General features: G+C 46.4%; 2 protein-coding genes across 3 annotated transcripts in view; both read right to left on the bottom strand.

Annotated features, from left to right (window-relative positions):
- Positions 1-14628, bottom strand: part of fhl3a (four and a half LIM domains 3a) — a 241508-nt gene that overhangs the window by 65610 nt on the left and 161270 nt on the right. The window lies entirely within an intron of this gene.
- pou3f1 (POU class 3 homeobox 1) lies at positions 327-3453 on the bottom strand. The gene has a single exon (XM_076050992.1). It carries the CDS (start codon positions 3206-3208, stop codon positions 2081-2083), a length of 1128 nt encoding a protein of 375 aa, XP_075907107.1. The 5' UTR covers positions 3209-3453; the 3' UTR covers positions 327-2080.

The raw sequence follows: 14628 nt of genomic DNA, 5'->3' as shown, positions 1-14628 counted from the left end.
ACGTTTAAGAAATAAATAGATATATATAAATGGTCAGATTCATAAATGAAATCATATTAAAATATCTTCTTGGAATTAGTAAGTGTACAAAACTGCCCGGAAAGAAAACAAAACATAACAAAATAAAACAAAACAAAAACAGTATCTCAGAACAAATACAAGTTTACATATTAGACATATTTACATATTGGAAATAATCCTGGCAACATTTTTCTCTAAAATCCTTTTTTTGTCATTATTATTATTATTATTATTATTATTATTATTATTATTATTATTATTATTATTATTATTATTATCGTCATCATTATTATTTTATCTTAGAGAAAAAAAAAGTTTCCCTCATCTGCACTGAGGAGAACTACTGTAGGCTTTTGGACTAGTCCAGCACTGAGAAATGTAACGCGTTGGATTTCCTTTCAAGGTGATGAAAAAACAATTTGCAAAGTGAAGTCCCTTCATCGCCTAATCCGTATGGAATTACTATCTTTTCTTTTCCAGCGTTTTATTATAATACAGTCAATATACAGGACAAAGCAAAAACGCTGTGAGCAAATTTAGATTGAACGAAACATCAAAACAGGGAGAAATTTAACAAAATTAAAAAAAAATAAATAAATAAAAATCATGTACAGGCGTGTTATTCTGACATGGGGCACTGAAGTTTACCTGAGTTTTTATTACTGTTGGTTTCGTGTTGGACCAATCTGTGTGGAAGATGTTGGGAATTGAGCTGATTAAAGAGGCAGTAAGCAGTGTGAGCTGACAGCGCTCTGTGGTGAGAACCTGTAAACATGGGATTCACTGGGTTTGAGCCTGAAGGAGATGAGCTCCAACTGGCCAATATTTTAGCATTATCAACAAACATAAATGCATTAAAATAACATTAACAGTGAAATAAAAAAAACAACAAAAAAACAAAAACGTAAGTGCTACATGCAAAGTAAATAATAATTTGAAACGCAATCAACTCCCGTTTCCCCCATTTTAAATAAATTGAAAATATTTTTTAAAATGTTTTTTTTTTTCTTTAAGATTTGCCCTTTTTTAGCGTCTGGAGCTCTTTTGCAAATTTTCGACGTGGTTTTAAGCTGCAAAAAGCTTTTGAACAGGTTATTTTAAGGCATGCACGCTGGACTTGGACGCCCTGCTGCATTCATATACTGAAATGAGTCTGTTAATTATGAGTGTTTTTTCTTTTTTTTTTCTTTTTTTTTTTTTTTTTAGGGTGCCATAGTTTCCATCACGTCTCCACCATCAACTTACCATAAACAAACAAACGACAAATAATATTTAGAGACTGCTCTGATGAGTTACAGTACTTATATAGCAAATCAGGAACATAATAATAATAATAATAATAATAATAATAATAATAATAATAATAATAAAATCATAAACAGTCGGAAAGAGAGAGACACTGAAGTTAAAGTATTTCCAAACCGAAAACATCACACTGAATAGAACAAAGAAAGTATACACTAATATTCAGAAATCTGGTTAATCATTATAAGCCCGAGAAAAAGAAAATCCAAAAATGTTCGTTCAGTAGTTTGGCTTTTCCTCTCCAGTGTTTTTTTTTTTTTTTTCAGCAGTTCACGATGCACCAGGAGGATCTGGCCTCAGTTGCCACCTTCAATTAGTCCCCATTTGAAAGAAAAAAAAAAAGAAAAAAAAAAAACAGCCGTGGGATTTCAAATTTTGAACTTTAAATGCAATGTCTCATCCACATAATTTTGGTAAATAAAGATCTTTGTTTTTTGTCACTTTAAATGCGCACACAATCAGAAATAGAGAATATTTTTGTCTGTTTTTCTACATTTTTTGTGTTAAATCTCGCAACATTGTCTCCCCCTTCTTCTCTCTTGCCATCTATTTCTTGGACAGTGACGATCTCCAAATACTAAGGGCGACAAAAAAACCCCTCATTTGTTCAACTTCTCCGCGTCTCTCTTTTCTTTTACTCACTCAGGAAAAACAAAGAAAAAGGGGGGTGAACTTAAATAGTGTAAACTCCACAGTCCCTCTGCATTTCTTTTCTATCCCCATGCATAAATGCCGGGTTTGTTCATTAAATAAGTCACTGCACAGGACTCTGAAGTGTGCGGTGTAGAGGAGGGGTCTCCGCTTGGGAATATACATCCTCCATGTTCGGATGGGGGACCCCCACGGGCGTCATTCTTTTCTCTTTTTGTCTTCTGTTGCAAAACCAAACGCGCACGACCTCTTTTTCCAACTGCAGCGTGCCGGCTAAAGTGCTGATTTCGTGAGCGGACGGCTTTGGGCATTTCAAGAAATGGTTCTCCAGCGCGCCTTTCACTCCCACTTCGATGGAGGTCCTCTTCTTTCGTTTCCTGCCCTGCGCGGCGATCTTGTCCAAATTGGTGGGGCTGCCCGTGTTCGAGTCTGTCTCCTCCAGCCACTTGTTTAGCAGCGGCTTAAGTTTGCACATGTTCTTGAAGCTGAGCTGCAGCGCCTCGAACCTGCAGATGGTGGTCTGAGAAAAGACGTTCCCGTACAGCGTGCCCAAGGCCAAGCCCACGTCCGCCTGCGTAAAGCCCAGTTTGATCCGCCGCTGCTTGAACTGCTTGGCGAACTGCTCCAGGTCGTCGGAGCTGGGCGCGTCCTCGTCCGAGTGGTCCTGGTGGTGGCTGAACGCCTGCTGGGGCGACTCCATCTGGTTGTCGTGGCTGCCCGAGTCGTCGTGCAGCGGGTCCCGCATGCCGTGGTGCAGGGAGCCCGGCTGGGGACTGAGCATCGCGTTGAGGTTTGTGTATCCCGGCTGCGAGTAGACCAGCGACTGGTGGCCGTTGGAGGCGGGCGACAGCGGCGAGAGGTGGTGGGTCGTGGCGGGCGCCCACGAGCCATGGTGGCCGCCCTGCGTCTGCTGGTGCACCAGGTGGGATCTGTGGTGGAAGCCGCTGCTCAGGTCCTCCCGGCTCGCCTGCACGCTGCCTTTGTGCTCCTGCTGCCCGATGTGGGTGCCGCTGGACCAGTCGGTGTTGGAGGTGGGCAGCCACTGGTGGTGCGTCAGGCTCATCGGGTGTCCCGTGTTGGTCGCCGCGAGCCCCTGCAAGTACTCGTGGTGCATCATTTTCTGCACCTCTCGGTAAGTCGTCCCCTGGTGCATCCTATCCGAGTCCGGATGCATGAGCGGGTTGGACGGTAAGGAGTTATTCCGCGGAATATACTGAGCTGTTGTCGCCATGGCTCCTACTTCGAAAACTGACTATCACTTCGGAGGTCTCCAGGCTTTAGAGCCAAAAAACGCAACAACCTGCTCTGGGAGGTCTTGGGGAAGAGCGAGGACACGCCTCCCTTCCGCTTGTATTGGCTCCTCTCCGACTCGAGCCCACTGGGGACACGTTCAATAGGCGCAGGGGTTTCGGCGCATGGCAGAGCACATTTTACGCACAGGACGAAAAGATCTCCGCTCTCTCGCTATATGGGGGAAAAAAACAACAACAACGTATGTTCAACTTATTAAATATCTTTTTTGGGGGGCGTTACCCCCCCAGCCGCCCTTAGAACTCCATTCATTCAACCTCGCGTAGGTCCGTCCGTATGTCTGTCTGTCTGCCTGCCTGCCTGTCTGCCTGTCAGCCTTCTGTTCTGCAGTTCTCTCCCTGGGCAGGGTGAACGCAGCAGCAGCAGCAGCAGCAGCAGCAGCAGCAGCAGCAGCAGCAGCAGCAGCAGCGGGGTTTGATTAGGTTTCCCTGAGTTTAGATCGGTTGTTTTGCAAATAACCACGTGGGGGAGTACAGGGATCTTTATGAAGGAAGCCCCCCCACCCCCCAGCCCCATACACACACACACACACACACACACACACACACACACACACACACACACACACCTCCAACCGCACTCCTCAGACACGCATACACTCCCGAACACACACGCGCGCACCTCTTCCTCTCCTCTCCTTTTCATAATAGGTCACCGATGATTCTCCTCATCTTAAATAGATTACAAGGCGCGAGGCTCTCCAGCAGCTCTCGCGGTCGCCCACGCAGCCGCAAATAAGCGCCGTGTCACGAGTCTCGCGTGTGTGTGCGCGCGCACGCAGCTGTGTAACGTGTAGCAAAGTATTTGTATTTCTCTCAAAGCGACCCCCCCCCCCCCCACACACACACACACCCGTCTCCTCGCGCCAACCCTCTTGCCCGTGTCATATATTGTCCCTCACTCTTTTTTGATGATGATGATGATGATCATCATCATCATCACTCCCCCCCCCCCCGCACCAACACTTAAAGTGTAGCTACTTTAGTGATGACGGGGCCGCACTCTGACAAAACGCACTTGTAACGCAGGTGATAAACGGCGCGCGCAATTTACGCGCATCACTCAGCATCTTATTTTCAAATCCTGAAGGCAACGACGCAGCCCTTATCAAGGACTTTAACGCCCCACACCATAATAACCACTTACGGTGTATTATTGTTTTTTTTTCTATGTGACGCTGCATGATTTGCACAGATGTTGTGGTTTTTGTTGTTTTTTGTTGTTGTTTTTAAATCTTTGGACCGAAACGTGTGTATTCAACTGATTCGGGTGGAGGGAGGGGCGAGTGTATACAAATATATATATATTTTTTTTTAAAAAGGGCTTTATGCTGATGTCATTTACCTTTCCAAGCATTTTTACTCATGCGAGCAGAGAGAGAGAGAGAGAGAGAGAGAGAGAGAGAGAGAGAAACCTTGTGTTTTCTCTACCTCCTGGCTCCTTCCAGCTCTCCCGGTTGATCTGATTATTTTTCCCTTCACGTTTTGTCCCAATAGCAAATTACCAATTCTATGAATTGCAAAGCAGCCTCAGAGACGCTGAGGGGTAGAGGGAGGGAGAGAGAGAGCGAGAGAGAGAGAGAGAGAGAGAGAGAGTGAGTGAGAGAGAGGGGGAAAGAGAGAGAGGGAGAGGGAGAGAGAGAGAAGGGGGAGGAGGGAGTCGGTGGGGTGGCGGTAGTAGTGGTGGTGGTGGGAGGGTGGGTGGGTGAGGAGGAGGGCTGAAGAGAGGGGATGGGAGGAGATGGGAGGGGGATGGAGGGGGGGGGGCGCCAAGATTGAAAGGGATCTTTGCAAACACAATCACGTTCTTAAATGGAAATGCGGGGCTTTAAACAAATCTTACATCTCTCCCGTTCCATTCGCCTAAAACTCTGCAATCAGGCGCATGTTCCACTCCTTCTAAAACAGCCGCGTTTTTTGGGGGGATGCTTTCGCTCTTTTTCTGTTTTTGTTTTTTTTCTTCCGCAGCTGGCGCAACAGTCTCATTTTAATCATTTACCTGAAAACGGTGTGTGTGTGTGTGTGTGTGTGTGTGTGTGTGTGTGTGTGTGTGTGTCTGTCAGTGTGTGTGCGTGAGAGAGAGAGAGCGTGCGTGTTTCTTTTTTCCTTCACCCTTTTTTTGTTTTTATCTTTGCCGCGTGTTTGTTTGTGTCATCTCCTGCACTTGCGCGCAAACACACACACACACACACACACACACACACACACACACACACACACACACACACACACACACACACTGCTCCAGCGCGCGTCTGCTTACTTTTTTCTTGCCACTAACAGGAAAAGAAGACTCAACACACCGGCGAATCATTTGAATCCGGGACTACATGACTGGAAGGTGAGTTGCCTCCTCTCTGCTGCCGCTGCTGCCGCTGCGACCGACCGCGTCCTTGCTTCTGTCTCCAGAGTTAACGGAGTGACGCGCGTGCGTTTGTGCGTATGTGCGAGTGTCTGTACGCATGTGTGTGTGTGTGTGTGTGTGTGTGTGTGTGTGTGTGTGCGCGTGTGTACACGCGTGGGTGTATGCGTGTCATGTGTGCGTGGGCAAGCGCGCGAGAGGGGTCACAGGTGCTCGTCATCATCTCTTGAAAGGCGTGGTTTTTGCCCACCCATCCTTCTTCTATGTATTTCTTTTCTTTTCTTTTCTTTTCTTTTTTTTTTGGAGGGGGGGCTCCTTCGCGTGTCATATCCAACCACTTGATCATTTGTGAAGTTCAATTTTGGGGTGCGTTCTAACATTTTTAAAAGGCAATTCGGCACCATGCAGTGACACGCACAATTTCTGTTATCTTTTTTTTTTTTTTTCTTGAACGACAGAGAAACATTTATTTGCTTTAATTCATGTTGAAATAGAGCAATTAATGGATAATGGAATATTTTTAACTTTAACATTGCTTAGGCTTTTATTTTGTTTTTTTTAGTGATTGTAGGAAAAAGGAAACGGTAAACGGTTGGAAATACCTCACCGGGCCAGTGACAGACGCAGTAAATCTAACACGTCTCGTTAAAAGAATTAAAGGGGAGAGAGAGAGAGAGAAAAAGAAAAATCCCAGGCGCGACATTTGTTCCTGCCTCAGCGTTAAACTCCGGAGAGACCCCGAAGCTGCGGAAGGCACCACAGCTCCCACTTAATGAAGATGCGTTGGCCATTCACTCATTCTTGTCCGCCAGTCTATAAAAAGCAGTGTTTTTTTTTCTTCTTCCAAGCGCACAGAACCCGTCTTGTGCTTCGCTCCATGCCAGCGGATGAGTTGCTGGGAGGGCAGCAGGGGAAAGAGAAGGAAAGAAGAAAAAAAAAAAAAAAAAAGATCCAGATGCTCGTTCGCCCCCTGTTTTATTGCAAAGAATATGGCCTTGTGTGTGCCGAGGTGCATTTTTGCCAGGACACACGAGGTTTCCATGGTGCGAGCGATGAAAGGGATCACACAGCGACTCGGCGCTGAGTGACAGACCGTACAGGAAAAGCGGCTGGAAATGAGCACGAGATGATGCGTTAAAAAAGAAGAAGAAGAAAAAAAAAAAATAGATGCAGTGCGAGGGGGGTTAAAAATAAAGGAAGGAATTGCGGGACGTAGCCGGAGTTTGAACCGCAGTGACGAGTGTCCGGGAAGTTGGGTGACTCTTTTATTTGTTGGCTGTGCAGAAGTCATCTTCTGTGATTTTAAGTTTTGCCTTAAGTTACAGATGCGAAATAAAATACACATTTTGTAAATAGGTTTTTACGCAAATCTCCGAACTTTGTGTATATTTTATTTCTCGTTTTGTTCAGTAAGTAAAGAATAGCGTCAATCACCACGGGTTATTTTCCCCCTGCGTTATAATTTAAACAGACGAAGCCACTTGTTAATCTCCCCTGCAGTCTACTTAATATTCAACATCTATTGTCAGGACGCACCTCCACCGACGTCATCGACCCTTCAATTAACCAAGTTATCCCCCCCCCCCCAATCCCTCCCCTCCGCCTCCTCTTCTCCCTGTCACTTTCCTCTCTGCGCTCCTCACGACTCTGAATGGCAAAAACGGAGAAACGATAACACACAATCTGTCATCAAGTTAAATGTACTTCCAAAAAAGAAAACAAACAACAACATTATAACAAAATATGAACAAAATGAAAAAAAAAAAAAAAAAAAAATCTTTTTTTTTTTTATTTATTTATTTTTTTAAAGCGTGACGCAGCCTTTCAGCAGACACATAAAGTGTAACAGCGGTTTTATTCGGGTCTGAGTTTTATTCAATTTAGAAATAAAGTCAAGGGGTCATAAAGTTTTATTATTTCCACAGGTGCACCTGAAGTAGACACGCGCACCCCCCCCTCCAAAACGGCCTGACGTTAAATATAAGTCTTCCTCAGTTCCGGTGGGAGCACGTCGACCCGCCACGAGCTATGTTTAGATTTTAAAATTCATGTGATGTACCCCCCCCCCCCCCCCCAGCCTCCCCTCCCCTTCTTCCCCCCCGTCCTCTCTCCTCCCCTCCCCTCCCCCCTCTCTCACCCCCTTCAAACAGAGCGAGCGGAATAATATCCACCGACTCATTCAATCAGATAATTGTATTTCGGCTCCATTTAAAAATTATTTTGACAGACATGCGTAATAGTCGCTAAATATGCAGTAGTTAAAAAAAAGAAAAAGAAAAAGGAAAAAGCTTTAGAGTTTTGAAGGCGGAATCGTCCCATGCTTTTCAGGTAACTTTTTCCTTTGTAATTTCCCTTTTTTTTTTTTTTTTTTTTTGGCTAATGAACTTGGGCTATTCTGCCAGCATCCCCCTGAGAACGCGGGAAGGGGTTTGTGTGCTGCTGCCTCCGCCGCTGCTGCCGCTGCCGCTGCTGCTGCTGCTGCTGGTGGGTTTGTGGGGGAGTGGAACCGCTTCTCTTGTGGTAAAAGGTGCGAGTTTCTTGGTCTATCTCTCGGCTAATTAGGCGGGGTCTGAGCGCGCCAGAATGAATATTCATGAAAGGCGCCAGCAATTAGTAGTGGAGAGAGTTCCCAACTTCAATCCCCCAAACAACGCAGCTTGCCGAGGAGGAGCGGGGCCACCGGTGCCCCCTAACACACACACACACACACACACACACACACACACACACCCTTCTCTCTGCCTCCACTCAAGCACTCTTTTGAGCCTTCACTTACACTCTCAGTTCTTATCAGCCCGTCCCCTGCTCCCATGTTTTCTTTCTTTCCTCCTCCCCCCCTGTCTTTCTTTCTTTTTTTTTTTTTTCAATGGAGCCACCGACCAAGTGATTTGTCCACTTCATGTTGCGGCTATCAGCTAATCCAATTAGATTCCTCAATAGCAGGTGAAGGGCTGAAGTGGCCGTGGAAGATATTTCACGTTTGAGTTGACATTTTGTGTGAGTTTTTTTTTTTTTTTTTGTGGGTGTGTGTCAAAGTCACCTTATGACAGAGGAGACAATGACACTATAGAATTTTTTTTAAAGTTATTGGTGCTTTTAAAAAAAAATTATTGGTCAGAGGTAGGGATGCAAACTATCGATTAATTCATTAATCGTTAGTTGATTGTCCTTATCGATTGATTACCGATTAATTGATAAGCGGCAATTTTTCCTGAGAACCTAAATTTCACAATGAAAAATGTGTCAGGAAACACATTATTCAACCCTTATATATTGTTGAGGGTCCAATGTGACCCATTTTTACATTAGAGAACAGTTAAAACACCCTAAACATTGATCCTCTGACTTTAAGTTGACTTCTAATAGCTCACATTTCAACTTCCTTCTTTTTTTTTTAAAAGTTGTTTAAAAGTAACTTGTTCTAGTTATATTATGACCATCACAGTCTCTACAGGGGAATTTCTCTTTTCTGCCACTACACCGTTATAATGATATTAACTACCCGTGTAAAAAAAAAATTCAATTAATTACAAATTCAATTCAATCGATTAAATTGTTAATCGACAATTAATCAATAATTGATTCGTTGTTGACATCCCTAGTCAGAGGCTTATAGAACTGTATGAAGAACGGTCAAAAATGCAAACGTTTTAAAACGTGCGCTGAACTGGACCAGAACCAACAAATAGTGAAATCATTAAAAGAACAACAATTAAAAAAAAGTGTAAAAGGAGCAGGGACTCGAACGTGTTTCAGAACCGTTGTGACAAATTATTTCCTGTGGATGTTAAGATATAAAGAAGATAAAGATGACACAAAGATTCGACTGGTCAGGAGGTCCAGGATAGAGGGAACGGACGAGCGAGGACCACGGCATCCGCATGCGGCCGCACGTCCGCTCCCCTAATGGCGCATATCATCCGGCGGCGCGCACTTCCACGCGCGTCACACCTCACTTTCCCAAATCCCCGACAATACCGCCGGCCGCCGCTTTTCCACGTCGCCTCCCGTCCCCTAAAGCCTCTCTCCCTGTCTCACCGGCTGGCGCGTCACCCCCGGTGTGAGCCTCAGCCTCAGCCCCGGCGTGGCAGCCGGGCTGACTGTCCATCCGCCAAAAGCGCCAAGGACCCACAATCCCCTGCTTTGAATTCAAGGTGATTCTTATCCCCGACCCCTCCCCCCACCTCCTCCTGCTGCCCCGGCGCGTTTGCCTCTTGCCTTCATAAAGACGTGTTTATGTATGTATGTATGTGCAGAGGGGAACACAGGGAGGTTGGTTTTTTTTTTCTCCCTCCCTCTTCTTTTTTTCTTTCTCCTTTCCAAGGGTTGGGGAGGGGTTGGAGATAAGCAGAGGAATTTGAGGTCGGTGAATATGGATGGGGTCCCTGCTTTTAGAGAGCATCGCTGATAGAGAGGTAAACAGCTCCTGGCCAGGAGAGGGAGGAAGAGGGAGAGATGGAGGTGGAGGTGGAGGTGGAAGCTGATGCATGCGCTAGCATACGTTTGGGGCCTAACTCCACACACACACACACTCACACACACACACTCACACTCTCCTCGGCTGTTATTTGCTCTTCATCTCTGAGAACTATCTGCCATTATTCCCCCTCGCCTGATTCCGCGGCTCACGTGGTCGCGGAGCTTTTTTGCTTTCTTGGGATCACGTGGATTTAAGAAAAAAACAACAACAACACAACAACAACTCCCGCGCCGACAATCCACCTCGCCTCCCAGAAGAAAACAGGCTCGTGCTATCAGTTGCTCGGAGGACGTGGGTGTTTGCAAACTCGATTTAAGGGCCAGGAAGTTTCTCTAATCCTCTGCGCCTCGACGCTTGCAAGTCTTCTGAGATGTAAAAAAAAATTGGCGCAGGTCAAAGGTCGCGGCGTTGTTTATGTGCATACGCAGCGCCGGCAACTGCGCTGTCCTGCATCCCTCCGACTCCACACACCTCTGCTCTGAAGATGATGTCTTGCTTACCGCGCTGTCGACCCTTCCTCAGTTTGATTCTTAAAGCCCTTCTCCTCTCTTCTCTTCTCCTCTCTTCTCTTCTCCTCTCCTCTCCTCTCCTCTCTTGTCCTCCCCCTGACAGAGGCGGTGACGGCCGAGCGGCTCAGCAAACACGGAGGCCGCGACCCGAGCAGGACGGAGAGGGAGTGAGTCCACGCGCAACATATTGCTGCAATGTGTGCGGAAACATGTTGCCGGCGGTTCGGTACGCTTTGCTGCCGTCTAGCATCCTTTTCTGGTATTATTGTCTTAAGGAAGTGTGTGTAGATGTGTGCGTGAGCGTGTGTGTGTGTGTGTGTGCGAGACAGAGAGAGAGACTGGTTTGCAAAGAGAGGACAGGACAATTTAAAGTGTTAGGGAATACAGGCAGTGCGGGGCTCACTGACAACAGTGTAAGTGGGTCTAATTTTCTGTTTTGGCACAAAAAATTATTTACTTGAGGAAAAAAGTGGCCAACTTGTAAGGAAGTGGCCCCAGTGCATCAGTATGTTCCCACACACACACTCTCACACACTCAGACGGCTACTTGGGGATTTGCGCTTATTGGATTAACACTGACACTGTTTGTAATGTGCTTTCCGAGGCTGAGCCGCCGCTGAATCGCCTCTGAAAGGTCCCTAAAAAAATGAATTGAAAAGCCACAAATGCAGAAACCTTGCGTTTGTTTGCAGATTCAGATCCGAGCACTGGCTTACACGTCCAGAGCTGTATAAAATCAGGGCGTACTTGACGCCCTTCTTCTACACACTAGCCAGAGTAGAGACCTCACAGACAGGGTTTCGGAACAACAGGTGACAACAGCAACAGGCCTGTTGCTCATGACCAACTGAGAAAGTTGCACTGTGTGCTTGGCATGCGTTCTCAAAAATGAGATAAACTGAGGGAGCTTGTTGTTGCTAATTTTTTTCGGTGGAGGGGGGGGTCGGTTGTTTTGCTCCACAGGTGCGCCCCCCCTGGACCCCCCCACCCCCATTCCCTCTCTCAGGCTCCCCGACTTTCCTGCGGGGCAGCTGCTGCCGTTTTATCCCACTTGATTGCTCTCTTGGCCACGACGCAGCATAGCTTCGCTCTCCCTCGCCTCAAACACACACACACACACACACACCCACCCACTTCAGACACGCACGCACACACACACGCACACACACACACACACACACACACACACACACACACACACACTCCTGAGAAGTTGCACGCTAAGGCCCCACTGCAAAGTTATTAATGAGCTGTTTAATTTTAATTAGATAGTAATTCATGTTAATGCCTGCTTAATGGAGCCAAATAATTCCCCTCGGTCACTCGGGGTCTTTATGCTTCGTTTACCAGCCCCTGCAGTTATTCCCTGGCTTTTGTTTTTATATTACGTTTCCAATTTTTTTTTTTTTTTTCCCGAGCAATGAGTCGATGATGAAATGATAATAGCGAGAAACATATGGGGTGACTGAAGCGTGCGAATGTGTGTTTGTGTGTGTGTGAGAGAGAGAGAGAGGGAGAGAGAGAGGGAGAGAAAACGTGTCTTTTGGAGAAGGAAAAAAAAGAAATTCATTAGTTGGCTTCCGGATTTTCTTTTTTTTTTTTCAAAATTCATATTTCCTTTTCACTTAAGTGGCTGTTTAAGCAGCTGTGATAAATGTTGGTCTACGCGTGAGAAAAGTTGGATTACTGTATAACACACAAACACACACACACACACACACACGTAGAGACTCTCCTCGTATGTACAGGCCACTGTATAGCGAATGCCTGAAGTCACACTGAGGAAAAGGTCAAAGTCAGTATTGAGCACTAAGAAGGGTTAAACCCTCAGGTTGAAGTGCAGGTACCAAGACATTTGAGAGAGGTCACAACCTTTAGTTCAGGCCTGGCTTGAGGGGAGGGGAAAAAAAAACCCACAACAACTCTGCAGCTGCCTCTTTAAGCATCAACTGACTGCTGCACCTCCTTCAGGCTTTAAAACACTGCTGAGGCTGTGTAGGAGTGACCACACACCTGGCTTGTGTGTGTGTGTGTGTGTCAGTAGGTAGGCAGCCAGAGGGGTCAACGCTGTTGAGTCTGTCTCGGTTCTGTCTGGGTGCCTCGGCCGTAACGGGGCACTAAGCTGATTGGCTGAATTGAGTTAGTGGCCTCAGACAGGCTTTTAATTGTTGATTGACCAGTCTGAGTGCTTCCTGGGCCGGGGTCACTGCAGAGAGCAGGCGGCCGGGTCCCCAGGCCCCAGCAGTAATTTCAGCCACACAGACCCCGACTGGCTGGGCCAAGAGATGGAGGTAGAGGGCGGGATACTGCGCCGCGACTTTAAAGGTCCACTGTGGAGGAAGATTTAGCGGAAGGTTGCCAGGTTTGGGTTGAATGTCCTGCCCTGCAGAGAGACATTCCCTGCAAACTCCATCTAGGACGGGATATCGTTAGCCTTATAGCATAGTTGCCTAAGTCATATTTCAATGTTTTCGGAAAACAAGAAAAAAAAAAACATTTTTTTAGCAAGCACATTGGTAAAGTCAGGCAAATATCACAATTTGGCCAAGGCAATTATGCTATTAGGCTAACGATATGTTGTATGTGCAATAATCTCTGTCTCTAAAATAAACCATAATCTTATGCTCACGGCCATGATATCAGATGAGTTTCAGCTGTCAAACTGCAATCAGAGAATAAGGGCAGCATGGTGACTGCAGCGTTACTCTGCAAACATTCTATTGCTTCTCAGCAGCTCTGGGAAAGGCCTTGGTTCCTGATGTTCCACAAATGAAACGAAAAAATAAAAAATAAAATAAAATGTATGGCCACAATATCACCTTTACGTCAGTCCTCACATGAAAAAAAGACAATCTGACTCTTGAGGAAGCCAGTGACTTGAGCATCAGTCTTTCTCTCCATTCCATCTGGGAAAAGCTGCCTTCATATTAATTCGTTAATTCCTCTTTCCCGACGTCCCACTATATTGCACATCTCCTAGCAGCAGCAGCGGTGACGTGGCGGTAGAACCGATGAAACTGACAAGATTCACATTCAGTCTTAAAGCAGAAACTGTTCACGACTGCTAATTGCACTTTGCACTGACGGTGCATAACCTCAAATGTAAAGCATTGCGCGCTGGCCCTTTACAGACACAGCAAGCAGCAAGAGGGCAAGGAAGCTTTAGGAAAGTTTTTTCTTTTTTTCTTTATCCCACCCCAGCCTTCATTCCCTCAGTGTGAAGTTTGATGGAGGGATTTGCCAGGGGAGCCAAACAAACACGTCGCGGCATCTCGCTCGCCGGCGCTCCGCTGGCTTTAAGGTCGGCAGATTAAGCAGGTTCACTTGTTTACTCCCCGGCAAGAGAGAGAGAGAAAAAAAAAGATCTCGCCTCCTTCATCTGTTTGACAATTTACAAATTTACTTTGTAGCTGTTCCGTTCGCTCCTTTGCCTTCCTCGCCCCTCCTCACCTGCTACCTTTATCTCTTCCTCTCTCTCTCTCTCTCTCTCTCTCTCTCTCTCTCTCCCCCTTTCAAACCCTTCTTCTCCCCCTCTTATTCTGCATCGGGGGGCCACAAAAGCCCATTCTGCTGTTTTAGTGGGTTAGCTCTCCTCCCCTCCACCTCTGCCTCCTCCTCCTCCTCCTCCTCCAGCTCCTGCTCCTCCCCCTCCCCCCTCCTCCCGGCTCACAGCAGGTGCCCGTCCTCAGCTAACATTTGTTATCTCTAATCCTGCAGGTTCGGCGCACAAAAAGAGCGTAGTAAACTCTCTCTCAGACCTAATCCCACCACTTCTTTTTTGATGGCGCTCCCCGTGCCCTCCTCTCCTCTTTTCTCCCCTCGCTATCTCTTTTTTGGTGGCCGCCGCTGTGTGTGTGTATGTGTGTGTGTGTGTGTGTGTGTGTGTGTGTGTGTGTGTGTGTGTGTGTGTGTGTGTGACACAGAGAGAGAGATGGGGAGGGGAGGGGCACTTCACTACTTCTCTGATTGCCACATAGCTTTTTATCGCCA

The sequence above is a fragment of the Nelusetta ayraudi genome, unplaced genomic scaffold, assembly GCF_046127955.1.
Source record: "Nelusetta ayraudi isolate G7.1 ecotype Tasmania unplaced genomic scaffold, CSIRO-AGI_Nayr_v1 ptg000131l, whole genome shotgun sequence".
In the NCBI taxonomy this organism is placed as follows: Eukaryota; Metazoa; Chordata; class Actinopteri; order Tetraodontiformes; family Monacanthidae; genus Nelusetta; species Nelusetta ayraudi.
Note: the sequence above shows the minus strand (reverse complement) of the source record. Positions and strands in the feature narration are given on the sequence as shown.

Coding starts and splice junctions, on each gene's coding strand:
- pou3f1 (XM_076050992.1), bottom strand. CDS start 3,208: ATGGCGACAACAGCTCAGTATATTCCGCGGAATAACTCCTTACCGTCC.